Below are 13,990 nucleotides of genomic sequence, written 5' to 3'. Positions count from 1 at the left end.
GATGATAGCAACTTACCTTGGACAAAAAGAGGTAATCATCTGGTAAAGGTTGTAATAATTAAAATGAGAGTTATTAATAATTCATTTGGATAAAACCAGGCCACAGAAATGCACTCAATTACAGCAATTCAGTATCTACTTAGATTCAGAGGAAAGTGGAGTGAAGATCAGAGGAAGGAATATCAACAATCTAACATATGCAGAAGACACCATACTACTAACAACAAAATACCAAAGACTTGGAACTGTTACAGAAGAAAGAAAATGATGAAAGTGGAAAGGGAGGTCTACAGTTGAACATTAAAAAATGAAAAAATATGTTCACAGAGGATTTAAATAACTTTAAAGTAGACAATGACATCAAAATAGTTCAAGATTTTTCATAATTTGGCTCAGTTATTAATCAGAGTGGAGACTGCAGTCATGGAATCAGATTAAAACTTGGAAGGGCAGCTATAAACTAGAACTAGGCAAGATTCTGAAATGTAAAGATATATCACTGAATACTAAAATTAAGATGGTCCAAGCCATCATATTTCCCATCTCTCTGAATAGTTGTAAAAGCTAGATAGTGAAGAAAACTGATAGGAAGAAAACCAACTCATTTGAAATGTAGTGCTGGATAAGAGTTACCCTGGAATGCTAAAAAACAAATCAATGGGTCCTAAAGCAAATCAAGCCTGAACTCTTTTTAGAAGCCAGGATGACTAAACTGAGGCTTCTGTACTTTGTTCATATAATGAGAAGACAAACTCACTAGAAAAGGTAATGCTTGTTAAGGTGGAAGGCACTAGGAAGAGAGGAAGATCGCACCCTAGATGGATAGATTCAATCAAGGAACACACAGCCATGAGTCCTGCAGATGGGCAGGGCTGTTGAGGATAGGATAATTTGGAGGTCTCTCATTCATAAGGGTACCATGGGTTGAAGTTGACTCAAAGGCAACTAACAAGAACAACAAACCATTTTTGAGCCAAACACTGCAAAAATGCCTCCAGTGTATTCAGTATATTCCTCACACATATTCGCAGGGAAGACTATATCATATCAGCATAGTTTTGCCAGATTTTCAAAATCACAATAGGGGACAGCAGAAATTCAGGCCATGCAAAGTTGACAATCAGGAGGCGGCTATTAACAAGATTGTGTATTCATTTCAGTTAACTTAGGGGCAGTGTAGATCGCCCCTGAAGGGGTGGCCTGCAGCTGTCTCCATCTTTGCCAGATCGGGACCTCGACAACTGCACACCGCGGCCCCAATCTGGCTCCCTTTTGCACCCTGAAAAGAAAGCCATAGCTACCAGCACCGCAGCTTTATGGCACTCCTTTGGCACTGCATCATCTAAACACAGTGCCAGAGGAGCGCCATGATGCTGCTCTGTGTGGTGCCATGTGCGGCATCACACCACTAAGGGTACAGAGTTGGGCCGTGCATCGTGTGGATGCCACACCCAAATCCACCTGGTCATGCAAAAGTAACATATTATCCACATCCATAAATTACATGATGCACACATTATTGTCTTTATGAAGGAACTGCACCCAAAAACACAGGATTTGGGAGGGGGGCATCTTGTTCGGTATAAATCAAAGGAAAATATTTCTAACCCTTAACATAGGGGACATCCTTTATCATAAGGAACACTTGCCAACCTGATAAGGGATAAGCTTTCTGGCCCTTAAATAAGAAACATCTCTTATAATAAGGAATATCTTCAACTCTATAATAGCAGCAAAGCTTCCACAGAAGTGTACTTCAGCCTCTCATTAATAAATGGGATATTCTGTGTTTATTACTTCTTTCTCATAAGCAACATAAAAGCTAAATAAATGTTTAACATATCATGTTCAGTTATATCCCCCCTCCCCTCCCCCGGGAAGCTACTGGGGCAAGTTAGGGTATTAAAATATATGTCCTGGGATGATCTAGATCTAGAAAGTATAAAAGAAAGGCACCCGTACATGGACATTAATAGAATCATAGAGTTGGAAAGGGCCTCACAGGTCTTCAAGTTCACCTCCTCACTCAGTGCAAGAAATCCATCAGATAGCTGTCTACCCTCTTTTTGAAGATGTCCAGAGTAGGAGACCCCACCACTCTAGGTAATTGGTAACATTGTCAAATAACACTTACTGTCAAGACATTCTTTCTAATGTTCAATCAAAATCTACCCAACTGTAACTTAAAACTGGGTCCTAACAAATGGAGCAGCAAAAAACAAACCTGCATCCTCCCTTCTGTGACATGCCAACTCCCTTAACCTTTCTTCATATCTCTTCCAGTATGACCCCGGACACCAACGTGGTAATGGAGATCATGAGGGAGCACAGGTTAGCCCTGGAGCAATTGGAGTGATATTGCTAAACCTCCAGCAGAATTTAAAATGATGTTCACCTGCAAAAGACATAGCTGGAAGGCATCCTTTTCTCTTTTGTCTTGTTTTGCTTTATTTCTTTACTGTTAGTAGTTTATAGTTTGTTTAATGTAGTCTGTAAAGTGTAGTTTGTTGTCATTGATTAGGTTATTCAACTTTTATGCTTTTCACTTTTTATTCAATAATTTTTAAAAATATATATACTGTTAAACTTCACAGGATTGGCAGAGCTGCTTTGAAGTTGTAAGGATACAGGAAAATCTGAGAAGCAATACTACTTTGTAGAGAAGGGATCAGGGGGAGAGAAATAACTGCAGAGATGGAGAGAGAAGGATCCATAATTTGTCTGCCTAAATGTATGTGCAATGTTTGTCTTGCCAAAAAAAAAAATCATTAACTACACCTACAGCAAATGCAAATGCAAAATTAGTAGGTTAGGTCTCTTGGACAAGAAGGTCAGTGCATTGAACTACATGGTGTGTCTCTTCAAAGCATCAAAACATCAGAGAACAGGAGGACTTCCTGGATAGACTATGGGCAAAATTGATCATAGAAAATCAACAGAAAGAAGCTGCCAAGAAACTGAAAAGACCTGTAACAGCGAGGAAACATCCTGGAGGAAGGTCACTGCCACGGCAGACTGTACAGAAGGGATTCAGACCCTCTCAAACTAAGCAATCAGTTCCTATATTCAGGAGGATAGCAGCAATGAAGATGCACAAATGCACAAACAAGGAACCAACAACAAGAGATACTACATGCCAAGAAGGAGTCATGATAATCACCAACCACAACAAGATTAAAAGGAAGGTGCTACTGGATAGGGACTCATTGCTCAGAGCTCTAGAGGCACCTGGGCACCAGCCTGACAAGATGAATTAGGAAGTGTGCTGTCTTCCCAGTGTATGCATCTGAAATGTTGCCAAAACTCATCAAGAACACAAATCATACAATGAATACAACTTACAACAGTGCCAGGAACACTTTCAAGCAGATCACCTCTGACTATGATGCTTTGGGCAAGAAGTTGAATGGGGTTTGAGGCACACAGATAGGAATATACTAAAAGTGAATGATTGGTGTAGACAGGAAAGGTTTGGCTTCAGAAACCACAGTCTTTACTTCTTAAACAGAAGACTACAGGCTACAGATGGACTGCACCTCATAAAGACTGGGAAGAATATCTTTGGTAGTAGCAAGGTAAGTCTAATCAAGAGGGTTTCAAACAAAATCATTGGAGAAGATAGTTCGAACATCAGTCCAAAGGCAATCTCTAAACACAAGGATGAGAAATCTAGAGGAGAAACTGAGGGACAAAATAGGATCCACAGAAAAATTTACAGTGAATTAATAAGTGAGGAAAAACAATGCTTCAAATGTCTATACACCATACACAGAGTTTGGGAAACAAATAAGATAAGGTTTGGCTACCAGTCCTAAAGAACACTAAAATCAAGACTCAGTTCATTCAAATAAACACCACACAGGTTCAGGGGGTTTACCCACAGACAATGGACTGTAAATTAAATAGACATATATCCACTTCGCATATCCTCCCACCCTCAGGCCTGGCCATTCAACAGCAGACCAACCACAGATTAACATGTAAATCACTTCCTCCCAACCAAGGGTCACACAATATATGTAACCCAGACACTTCCATGCCACCACCCGCTGAAGATGCCAGCCACAGATGCAGGTGAAATGTCAGGAACAAATTCTTCCAGAACATGGCCACATAGCCCAGAAAACCCACAGAAAACTATGGACGCCAGCTGTGAAAGCCTTCAGCATCACAAATAAGATTAGCTTTAAGCCCTAGTGTAGGAAGGTACAATCACTTTATAATGCATAACAGAGACCTTGTGGGAATATTACAATTGAAGGGTTTAACCTATACAAAAGAATAGATGTGGCAGTTAGGGAGGGGGAGTAGTATTATAAATCAAAGACAAATTCATTTGTACAGAAATCCATGAAAGTGATCAGAGTAGACCAGTTGAGAGCATTTGGGTAAAAGTAAATTGAGAAATAAATAAATAGACCATTGTGGTAGGAGTATACTACAGGTCACCAAATCAAGAAGAGGAAGTGGATGATGATTTTCAGAAACAAATCTCAGGGCCCATTCACATTACCAAAAAAATCGGTTTTGAAACCGATTCATTCACGTGAAGTTCCTACTCACCCCGAATCTCACACAAGCGAATCCGGGGCTTGCACACCCGTTCCGTGTTAAATGGCCCCTAGCGCGGGTTTTTTGCAACCGGGTTATAAACCATTACTTTTTCAAAAAAACCGGTTCCTGGAAATATGAACTTCGCCCCGGTCGTGATCGGGGCAGTTGCAGGGGGAGGGCCGGGTTGCTGTGGGCGGGCAGTAGAGCCCGCCCCTCATGACCCCCTCACTCTCGAGCGCTATGTTGCGCAGCCGCAGACCTTCCCGCCCACGTACAAATCAATGGCTGGAGAAGGGACAGGTCGGGCGGTGGGCATTTCTGTCCGAAACGAACATCCCCTCTTATGCCTCGTCGCTATCCATACCAGGCTCCCCCCGGATAATTTTTTTTTTAACTACTGTTGCGTTGACAAATTAAGCGCACAGACGCGCCTCTCCGATTCGTGCCTTAGGGGTTTGCAGGTGAAACTACACCCTTCTCCCTCTCTCCCCGGCCGGTAACTGTGCACCCACGGTCGCCCCTCGCTCTCCTTCACATGTTCGTGTCGCTGTAGCCGGCTCCCGCCATCAACTATTTTTTTTTTTGTTTAAGCAGCCGCTTTGACAGATTATGCGCGCCGATGTGCGTATTTGGGGCCGCTGAGAGAAGGCTGTCTGGCCGGCAGTCCCCTACCCTTTCTCCCATCTCAACTGGTTACTGTGCACCCTTTGCCCCACCTCTCCTTCCCTTGTGATTAGCATTCCATTCCCGTCTCCTAGGAATTTTTTTTTAATTGGAATGCTGTTTTGATAGATTATGCGCACAGTTTCATAGTAATAGGGCGCTTCAATGGGGGTGTTTTGACAGTTGTAGCACACCTTTCCCCCCCCTCTCTTTTGTGGACTTTAGTACCACTACCACCCCGGGACATTTAATGGGCCCCGGAAACCCGCCCCCCCCCCCGTTTCCCCACAAGTGCAATGTGCAGTTCTACATGTTGGCCGCCACTCCTGCGAGCGCCATGCCAAAATGCCATGCCAGGTTGTGGGTGGATGCCCAGAAACTTGACCAATAACCTTTCGCCCCTTATCCCTCGCCCTCAGTGGCACCTCCCCCAAGCAGACGGCGGATGTGACCTAACCCCAATTTAGGGTCACCTGGTGGGCACCTATTGGCTGCCCAGCCAATGGCGAGGCTTGTAACCTGCCAGGTGGGCGATGCCAACCCCGGACCTCCCTCATTTTCAAATTTGCCTACTCCCCCTTTTTGGGGGCTTGGCGCCATTGCTGTTTCTAACCTCGAGCTGGTAGGATCATCACGACCCTTTCCAATGGCGGGATCGCAAGCACATGGCGTTTCGGAGATGGCTGCCAGGAAATCATCTGGTAGGGGGATAGCATGGAAACATGCAGAAACTGTGGACCTAATAGCGCTGTGGGGGGAGGAAAAGGTGCAGCAGCAACTAAGGGAGAATCACAGAAACATAGATGTGTTTGAAAACATCGCCGCAGAAATGCGGAGGAGGGGCCATGACAGAAATGCGGAAGAATGTCGCACGAAATCTAAGGCATTGAAAAGAAAATTTAAGGAGGAATATCAAAAATCGAGGATGAGCGGAAGCGGCGCAGTAGAAATGCCATTCTTCCACGAGCTTCGCAGAATATTGGCGGGGGATGCCAGCGTGGAGGCAAAGCGGGTCTCGGACGAGACCGAAGTTACGTACCACGACAGCGAGAACCTCGAGCTGGTGGAGGAAGGGCACTCTAGACCCATCACGGAGCAGGACCCCTTGGCGGATTCGCAGGCTCCCTTGGCGGACTCGCAGGATCTGTTTTCCCAAGGTAACATGCCAATACTAATGTCCTCTATAAAAAAGTTTTGAAAGAATGTGCGCATGTGTTCCATATTATATGCACTAGAGTTTTGCCAATTGAGCAGTCGGTTTCCGCTGTGTGCCAGGCCCCCTTATGTGGCCCGCCGCCACAATGGAAAGCCGCTCATGAATCCCTGAACACCGTTTCTGTGTATGTGTCCGTGTGCCTGTGGCATCCGAGCAAGGCTGGTTTACTGTGCATTTTTATCTCCGCTTTACAGAAACCGTTGTTACTCCGGATCCAGATCAGGAGATAAATCTGGTGCTGCAGGAGATTGATCCACAGACCCTGCTGCGAGAACTGCAGCAGCAGGAACCAGCGGCCAGCAGCTCGGGGTCTAACGGAAACCAAACCCAAACCCGGGCGGGAAGCAATGGTAGGTTCTCCATTGATGACAAAATGCACTTTCGGCTTCTGCTTTGCATATGGTGTGTGTATAGGCTGTGTTCAAAATACATTAGATGTATGGGCTCCCCTCCATTAATTGCATCGTACCAGAACCTTTATTAACACAGTAATCTTGGCATAAAATCACAAGCACTGGTCAACCTGAGCTTCCCCTTATCACCCATGGAGGTAGCACATGGCAAACCCCAAAAGTCTGGGGTTCCCCCAGCAGCCATTTTCCTTCCCCCCCTCCCCTCAAACTGGAATATCAGGTTTGTTTTCAACCCTGGCTGTGCCTACTATAAAAGACTGGAGAATGCCATTCAAAATCTTCCACCCTTACTTTTGTTATGGAAATTGAGTTTGGACTGCTGAATAGAGGGTAGCCTCAACTGTAATTGTTTTAATTGTAAAGCCTGATATTCCCCTTGCTCTCCTCTAGCCGCTAGAAGGTCAGGAAAAGGGACACCCTTTGAGAGTGGGACCTGTGGAACTGGTTTCTTAATTGTTTTCCGCTTGTAGAAGGGCATAAACAATGGGTAGGCGCTTCAGCACCATTAACCCACTGCAAACCTTGGGCTAATGGCCAGGCATCCGCCTTGGGATGGCCAATGCTGTTGTCCTCCAACAATAACAACAATAGTAATTTTTGCCCTCATGGGATATCAGCATACACAGGTCTATAGCTGGCCCCCAATGGTAATGTCTTCTTCCTTTGCCTTCCTGCCTCACCACTTACAGTTCCCTATTAAAATTCCTTTTCTCTTTCAGCTTGTGCCATCATGAACCCCCTAGCAGTGATGACTCCTGCGGAGAGATTGGCCCTCATTAAACGCAAGAAGGTGAGGGACTCTGCCACTGCGGCCCTTGAAAAGATTGCCACCCAGTCTGCTGGTCAGATGAGTTCGCTTCTGGGTTTTTTGAGGGAGGAGAGTCAAAAAGAGGAGGCCAGGGAAGATAAATCACTCGGCGTCATGACACAGCTAATTGCTGAGGACAGAGAGAGCATGCCGCAACTAACAGGTGCTCTGCTGGCTAGCAACCAGATAATGGAGAAAATGTACAAGCTGATGGAGTCGCAGGGTACCCAAGGCAATGCTACTGGCATGCCGAGGAAGAAGCGCTTTAAGCGTTCCCCGGGCTCCATGCAACCATCAAATAATTCCCCTCCTGGCCCTTCTGTCAGCCAGCAGGAGTCTCAGGGAGGGTCTACAGCATCATCTGGGGGTGCGGTTCCTGGACCAAGTACCAGGCCCAGCCGCAAGATTAAGAAGCCGGTAACACTGTCCCCATGATTAAAGTTTTGGACCATGTTACATAACATCTGCCTTACTTCCAATGTTTACATTGGTTTAACTGTTTATGACAATTTTTACATGACTAGTTGTAATGGTTCCACATTTGACGTGTATCATGTTGTTAACTGAAATGGTTGTAATGGTTTTACATTACAAATGTTTCCTGACAAGGAGTTAAATTGTTGTAATGATTTTACATTACATATTGGCCTCTTAGTCCTTAGTTTTGAGGTGGCCTAATAAAACCAATGTTCTATAAACATGTGTGTAATATGTATGTCTCCAGCAGACAAGTAGCATTGCAAAATGACCACAAGGAAACATTCTTTCAAAAAATACAAACTGTGTATTTACAATGTACACACAATATATTAACTATTTACACATCTTCAAAGTCCTCCGGCCAGCGCTGGCGCAGGACACGCTCCAGCCTCTCCACTCTCTGTTCCAGGCCCTCGAGCCTGGACAGCCTCTTCTCCATCAGGGCCAGCCTCTGGTCTTGGGCCCCTACTCGTAACAGAATATTGGAGTACCCTACAGACAACAAACAAGAACAAATAGATGTGTCAACACTCTCTTCACCCCAAAGTGCCAGTCACATATTCACTAGCACCAAAACTACTCTTAACATGATGTCTTTAGCAGACATGTAACAGCAGTCTTTCCACACTTAGGTGCCACAGTGTTGCCCTGCTTGTGGCAACCGCCTTGTGGCATGCACTCCTCCACACAAAAAAGCATACATGTACACTGATGTGTCAGCTTGCTAGAAATAGACAGGACACATACATGCACAATTGTCTACAGTCTTGCTTCCCGCTAATAGTACTGCAGGACTTAAATCCCAAGATTTAACTAGAGCAAACATGTTTGCAACTCACAAAGTGCGGGTGGTGCCGCTGCAGCGACCCCAGCAGCATGGGAAGGTCCAGGCTGCGACTGCGATTCCTCAGCTGTTGGGTATGACAGAATAGTTAAGTACACATTACTTGGTTTGTTGTGTGACAGTTTAACCGGCCGCAGGGGGTGTGGGGGGGTGGGGGCGTCCTAACATACCTCGTAGCAACTGCTTTGCCATTACCTCCAACAGAACAGAAATGGGGCCTGACAGCAAAATATGCTTCTATAACACCTCCCTTGGAAGGGTCAGAGTGGATGACCACATAGTGTCCCACGGTCTAGTTTTCCTCTTCCTTGGCAACCTAATTCCAAAAACAAACTCCTGCGTGACATTCCCTGATCCAACGTACCCTCGATCTGCCCTGCCTCCTCCTCCTCCTCCTCCTCCTCCGCTGGTGGCTCGCGGACAGCAGGTGCCTCGTCCTCTCCCTCCTCTCCCAACACGGAGGGCTCCTCCTCTTCCTCCTCCTCCTGTTCCTCCTCTTCGGAAGACGGCGAGGAAGAAGGCTCACGGCGCCGGGACCCCCTCCTCCTCCTTGGTCTTCCCCGATCAGAGTCGGGGGCTGGAAAAAAATAAACGGTCTCAAGGAAAGATCATGCGCACAATTAGTCATTCCGTCCCCCTACTTGTGCAACCCCACCGCGCAACCCCACCGGTAGCCAAACCTTTGACACTTACCTGGCGGGGGCCTCCGTTCCCGAGCTGCAGGCCGCCCTGCCCTCCGCCACATGTCCGCCAGCGTCTGGTAGAAAGGCGGGCGGACATGTCGCGGGGGGCTGCCCTGGGTGATGTCCCGGGCCTTGAAGAAAGCAGCCTTAAGATTTTTGAACCTGGTCCGGCATTGCACCGGAAGCCGTCTCCAACCGTGCCTTTCGAGGTGCCGGGAGGCTCTCTCGTACAGATGGAGGTTGGGGTGGCTGCTGGATCGCATCAGCCGCCTCAACCCCGCATCTGTACGGCTGAGAGAATCGAGCAGGAGGTCGGTTTCTTGTGCCGTCCAATGCTCGATCCTTGCGAGCCTCCTCGGCGCCATCTTCCCCCAACGGACAGACTCTGCGCACACATGGGCCCAAAGTTTCAAAAAGTAGCCCTACACCTGTTAGCCAATGGCTGGAGGGCTCCACAGGTAAATTGTTACAATGTAGTCAACTCAAGCTTGGCGCCGTTAGAGGAGTGCAGCCGGTGACATCACTCCCCCTCCCCTACGGTGGCCCAGAGCGGCCTAAAACTATGCGCATAGCGTGCATGCGCATAAATTATCAATTATTTTTTTTTGGCAGTTACATGTTGTGTAAACGCTTGCATGAAGAAAGGGTTGGATCTTGTTTCCTATTCAGGAAACCAGACTTCTCCCTCCTAAAGAATTCTGCAGGACACAATCTGTACTATGGCCTGTATTGGGGTGCTCCATGCGAGGCCAGTGCATTGCAAGTTGGGGGAAGCTGGTAGTTGATGGGACAGGGAACAAATGGTGTGGCTTATTAAACCAGCGAAATGCACAACTGTGCATGTGGTCAGGGCCTCCACTGTTCCAACACAGCAAAGCTGCAGACAATGTAATGGGAGGAGATTTATGCACCACCAAGCTATAACCTAAAGTTGCACAACTGAATGGGAGTGCAAAGCTTGTTCCACTGAACGTGGCATGTGATGGCTCTCACAGTTCCCCTCTCCCACCAACACTAGAAGGAGATGCAGGGTGAATGTCATGACATCCCTAAACACGCGCACCCAATCTCGCAGTATGCTCATGGCATGTTGTGTTTCCAAGGAAGAAGAGGAAAACATAAAGAATAGCAAAGGCAAACCTTTATTTTTGCAACAGTGAAGAGAAAAAAACACAAAACCGCGGTGGTAGACAAGTGTTTAAGGGACCCGATGCTTTAAATCCCAGAAATACTGCACCAGTGCCTCCCTTGTCTACACACCATCTGCTTTTTCCTGGTCGGCGTTTGCAGTGCGTAAACTGGCAGCATTAAGCACAAATCGCCTTGGCCGAGATGGTGCCCCCTCCAAAATGCGCCCTCCAGTCTCGACGAGGTTGTGGAGAACACAGCATGCCACTATGACAGAGTTAACGTTCTCCTCTGCCAGCTCCAATGGTGCGGTGAGACACCGCCATCTTGCCTTCAAGCGGCCAAAGGCACGTTCCACCGTGTTCCTGGCTCTATTGAGGTGGCGATTATACAGGGCCTGGCGCGGCTGGAGAGTGCCTTTGAATGGGGTCATGACCCAGTTTTTCACCCCATATGCTGCATCTGCAATAAGCAGTGGGCCCACCTGCTTGCCACAGATGGTGACAGTAGGATTCCCTGGCACAAACAGGCCTGCACGCATGGTTTGGTAGATGGAAGAGTGGCGGAAAACGAAGCCATCATGCGAGGTCCCGCTCCATCCAATGCACACATTGATGAATAGTCCAGTGTGGTCCACTGTTCCCTGCAACAGCATGCTGTACGTGTCCTTGCGGTTGATATACTCCCCACCCTGACGCACTGGCGAAATGATGTGACAGTGGCACCCATCAACAGCCCTGATTACTTGTGGGAATCCCATAGCCTCGAAGCCTGCCATGATCTGGAATAGAAACAGCACACCTGTAAATAGCACAGCAAGGCTAAAGGTCGGCAGTCATGGAACAAACCTGCATGTATGTAAATAGATATAGCGTGTCACCCCACCTAGAACCATTGCTGAATGATAATAACTTAGAGGTTAGTGTTGTTGTAGTTACTATTATATGCAAAGCAGGAATATATACAAGTAGATCTGCAAGAAGGGGGGAAGGAAGACTTACACCGCCTTCAACAAATCCCAGGAAAGAATGGGAAGTAATCATAGCAATATTATGAGAAAAATGGCAAGTAGGTAAATAATAACATTTATGGTATCCCCACCCTAAAGCCAAGGTTTGCTCACAGTTTGTTAATAATGCATCTAGACTTTTCCCTACCCTGAAGGGTGTAATCAGTGGCAGCAATAGCAATATTAAGTACCTTCCTGTGGTCCCCGAGGTACACTGTCTTGTGAAGGAGGACTTTCTCTATAGCCAGGACTACAGAAATAAAAATGGTGCACACTGTCGATTTCCCCACGCCGAACCGGGTGGCCGCTGTGCCATAGGACCCCTGGTTAGCCAGGATCCAAAGTGCGATTGCCACCCTCTTCTCCACCGGTATGGCGGAGCGCAGACGGGTGTCCTCCCTGCAGATCTCCGGACGCAGCTGTTCGACAATAAGCAGGAAAAGCCTCCTAGGCATCCTCAGATGCTCTATCCATTTTTCATTGGACCAAACGGTGCATAACAGCTTCGGCCAGAAGTCCGTCTCGTGTGGGTAGACCCACCACCTCCTGGGCAATGGCCGGAGACATTGGGAAATTCTCCCACCCACAGTCGCTACAGTTTGCTGGGCAAGGCGACCAACCACGAGGCTACTCTTCCTGCGAGCGTGCTTCCTCCTACTCGCCCTCCTCCTGTTCGCAGCGAGCATACAGTGGAACTGTTGGAGGCGCCTATGCCTGCAACAACAGACCTGATTATAGCTTGTTGGGCCAGGATGAGATACAACAAGGGATGCATCTTCCGCTCTTACTGTTGGAACTGCAAATGCCGGACAAAATGGCGACAGCAGATGTGTGGTCGCAAGGCAATTGCCAACAGCGGAAGTAAACATGTAAACCAACACAAAAACAAAAAAGACACGTGACTGTTGGGAACCTCGCGAGAAAGAAACGGCGTGCATGCGCATAAGCTTTCAAAATTGAAAATAATGTTATTTTTTCGTGTTAAAAGGGGAGGGTGAGGTACGTATGCAAAATTTCCGGGAAAGGCGGAACTGTGAATGTTCATAAACGGGATGAAATAAGAACTGAGGGGGAAAAGAACACACACATGCGCATATGTTTTCAAAAATTACAGTAATTTTTTTTTAAGTTGAAGATTCAATCAGAATGAAATCTTTCCGGGGAAGGGACGGTTAATGTTCGGAAACATGAATCGAAGCGAAAAAAACAATAGGGGAAAGAAACGGGGTGAATACATAACGCACGCATGCGCACAATCTTTCAACCCAAAGCAAAAGAAAAAAAAAATCCCCGGTCTGTTCCGGGTGCGTCAGCACCTACGTCGCCACCTACGTCACTTGATTGACAGATCTTAACATGCGGAAAAACCGAACAGGTTCGCAAATGACCGGGTAAGACGCCCCATATTTATTCGGATTGCGGGAATATGAACTTTCACCCGGGTCAAACTGCCGCGGGTGGCTTCGAAGGTGGAAAAGCAATGGGCACTCGCGACCGGGTAGACCCGAAGAGGGGCCTTCCGGATCGACCCGGATCTGACCAGGCTTTATGGGTCAGTCTGAAAGGGGCCTCAGAAATCTCAAAGATGCAAGCATAAGTATTTATGGGGGCTTTATTTACCCTGATATCTGCTGGGAGATTATGGGTCAGAACAGACAGCCCTTTAAAGTCACTGTCCGGGCGGCTTGGAAGCACCATGTTTACAGACTGCATGCTCCCATGCTGACCTGAAGCTGCCTGGAAATCAGGCAGCCACCCAGACGTGGGTGGCTTCAAGGTACTCTGGCGGGATGGCATTTATACGCTGCAAGATCCCAGAACAGCTTGGAGCTCTCATGGAGCTGTGGCAAGGTGGGAAAAGCCACGTTTTCCCTGGCCAAAAAAGGAGCAGATCTTTATCACTCCTTTTTCAGCTGGCTTCAAGGTGGATTGGGGCTGTGATGTATGTTCACCGCAGCCCCAATCCATCTTTGCAAGGGGTGGCTTCAAGCTGCCCCTTCTGCCCGTCTGTTTCACGCCTAACTCTGTTAAGCCTAGGTTTTCCAACAAATTCCTGATGTGTCTAGCAGATAATTTCTTATTTCAAAAGGCAGAGGAAGAGACAAAGGGATAAGCAATCCTGGGCTTGATCCTGGACCTTTTCAACCCCCCCCACCCACCCAGCTGGGGTGCAAATCAAGATTTATAGGGAA

General features: G+C 47.1%; 1 protein-coding gene across 1 annotated transcript; it reads right to left on the bottom strand.

The window, feature by feature from the left end:
* Positions 1-10,913: 10,913 nt before the first annotated feature.
* Positions 10,914-12,253, bottom strand: LOC149312165 (uncharacterized). Its single transcript, XM_089527176.1, has 2 exons — positions 11,990-12,253; positions 10,914-11,570 (listed from the first exon to the last, which is right to left on the bottom strand). The coding sequence occupies exons 1-2, from the start codon at positions 12,251-12,253 to the stop codon at positions 10,914-10,916; spliced, it is 921 nt and encodes a 306-aa protein (XP_089383302.1).
* Between the last annotated feature and the right edge of the window lie 1,737 nt (positions 12,254-13,990).

Source organism: Sceloporus occidentalis, unplaced genomic scaffold, assembly GCF_023333645.1.
Source record: "Sceloporus occidentalis isolate IW3139 unplaced genomic scaffold, rSceOcc1.0.p SCAF_5, whole genome shotgun sequence".
NCBI classification, from domain to species: Eukaryota; Metazoa; Chordata; class Lepidosauria; order Squamata; family Phrynosomatidae; genus Sceloporus; species Sceloporus occidentalis.
The sequence above is the reverse complement of the archived record's forward strand: the minus strand, read 5'-3'. Positions and strand labels throughout refer to the sequence as shown.

Excerpts from the sequence above, each read along its gene's own strand:
- LOC149312165 (XM_089527176.1), bottom strand. The coding sequence starts at position 12,253 with ATGCCTAGGAGGCTTTTCCTGCTTATTGTCGAACAGCTGCGTCCGGAG. Across the intron at positions 11,571-11,989 it reads ACCTCGGGGACCACAGGAAG|ATCATGGCAGGCTTCGAGGC; the intron begins GTACTTAATATT and ends TTTCTATTCCAG.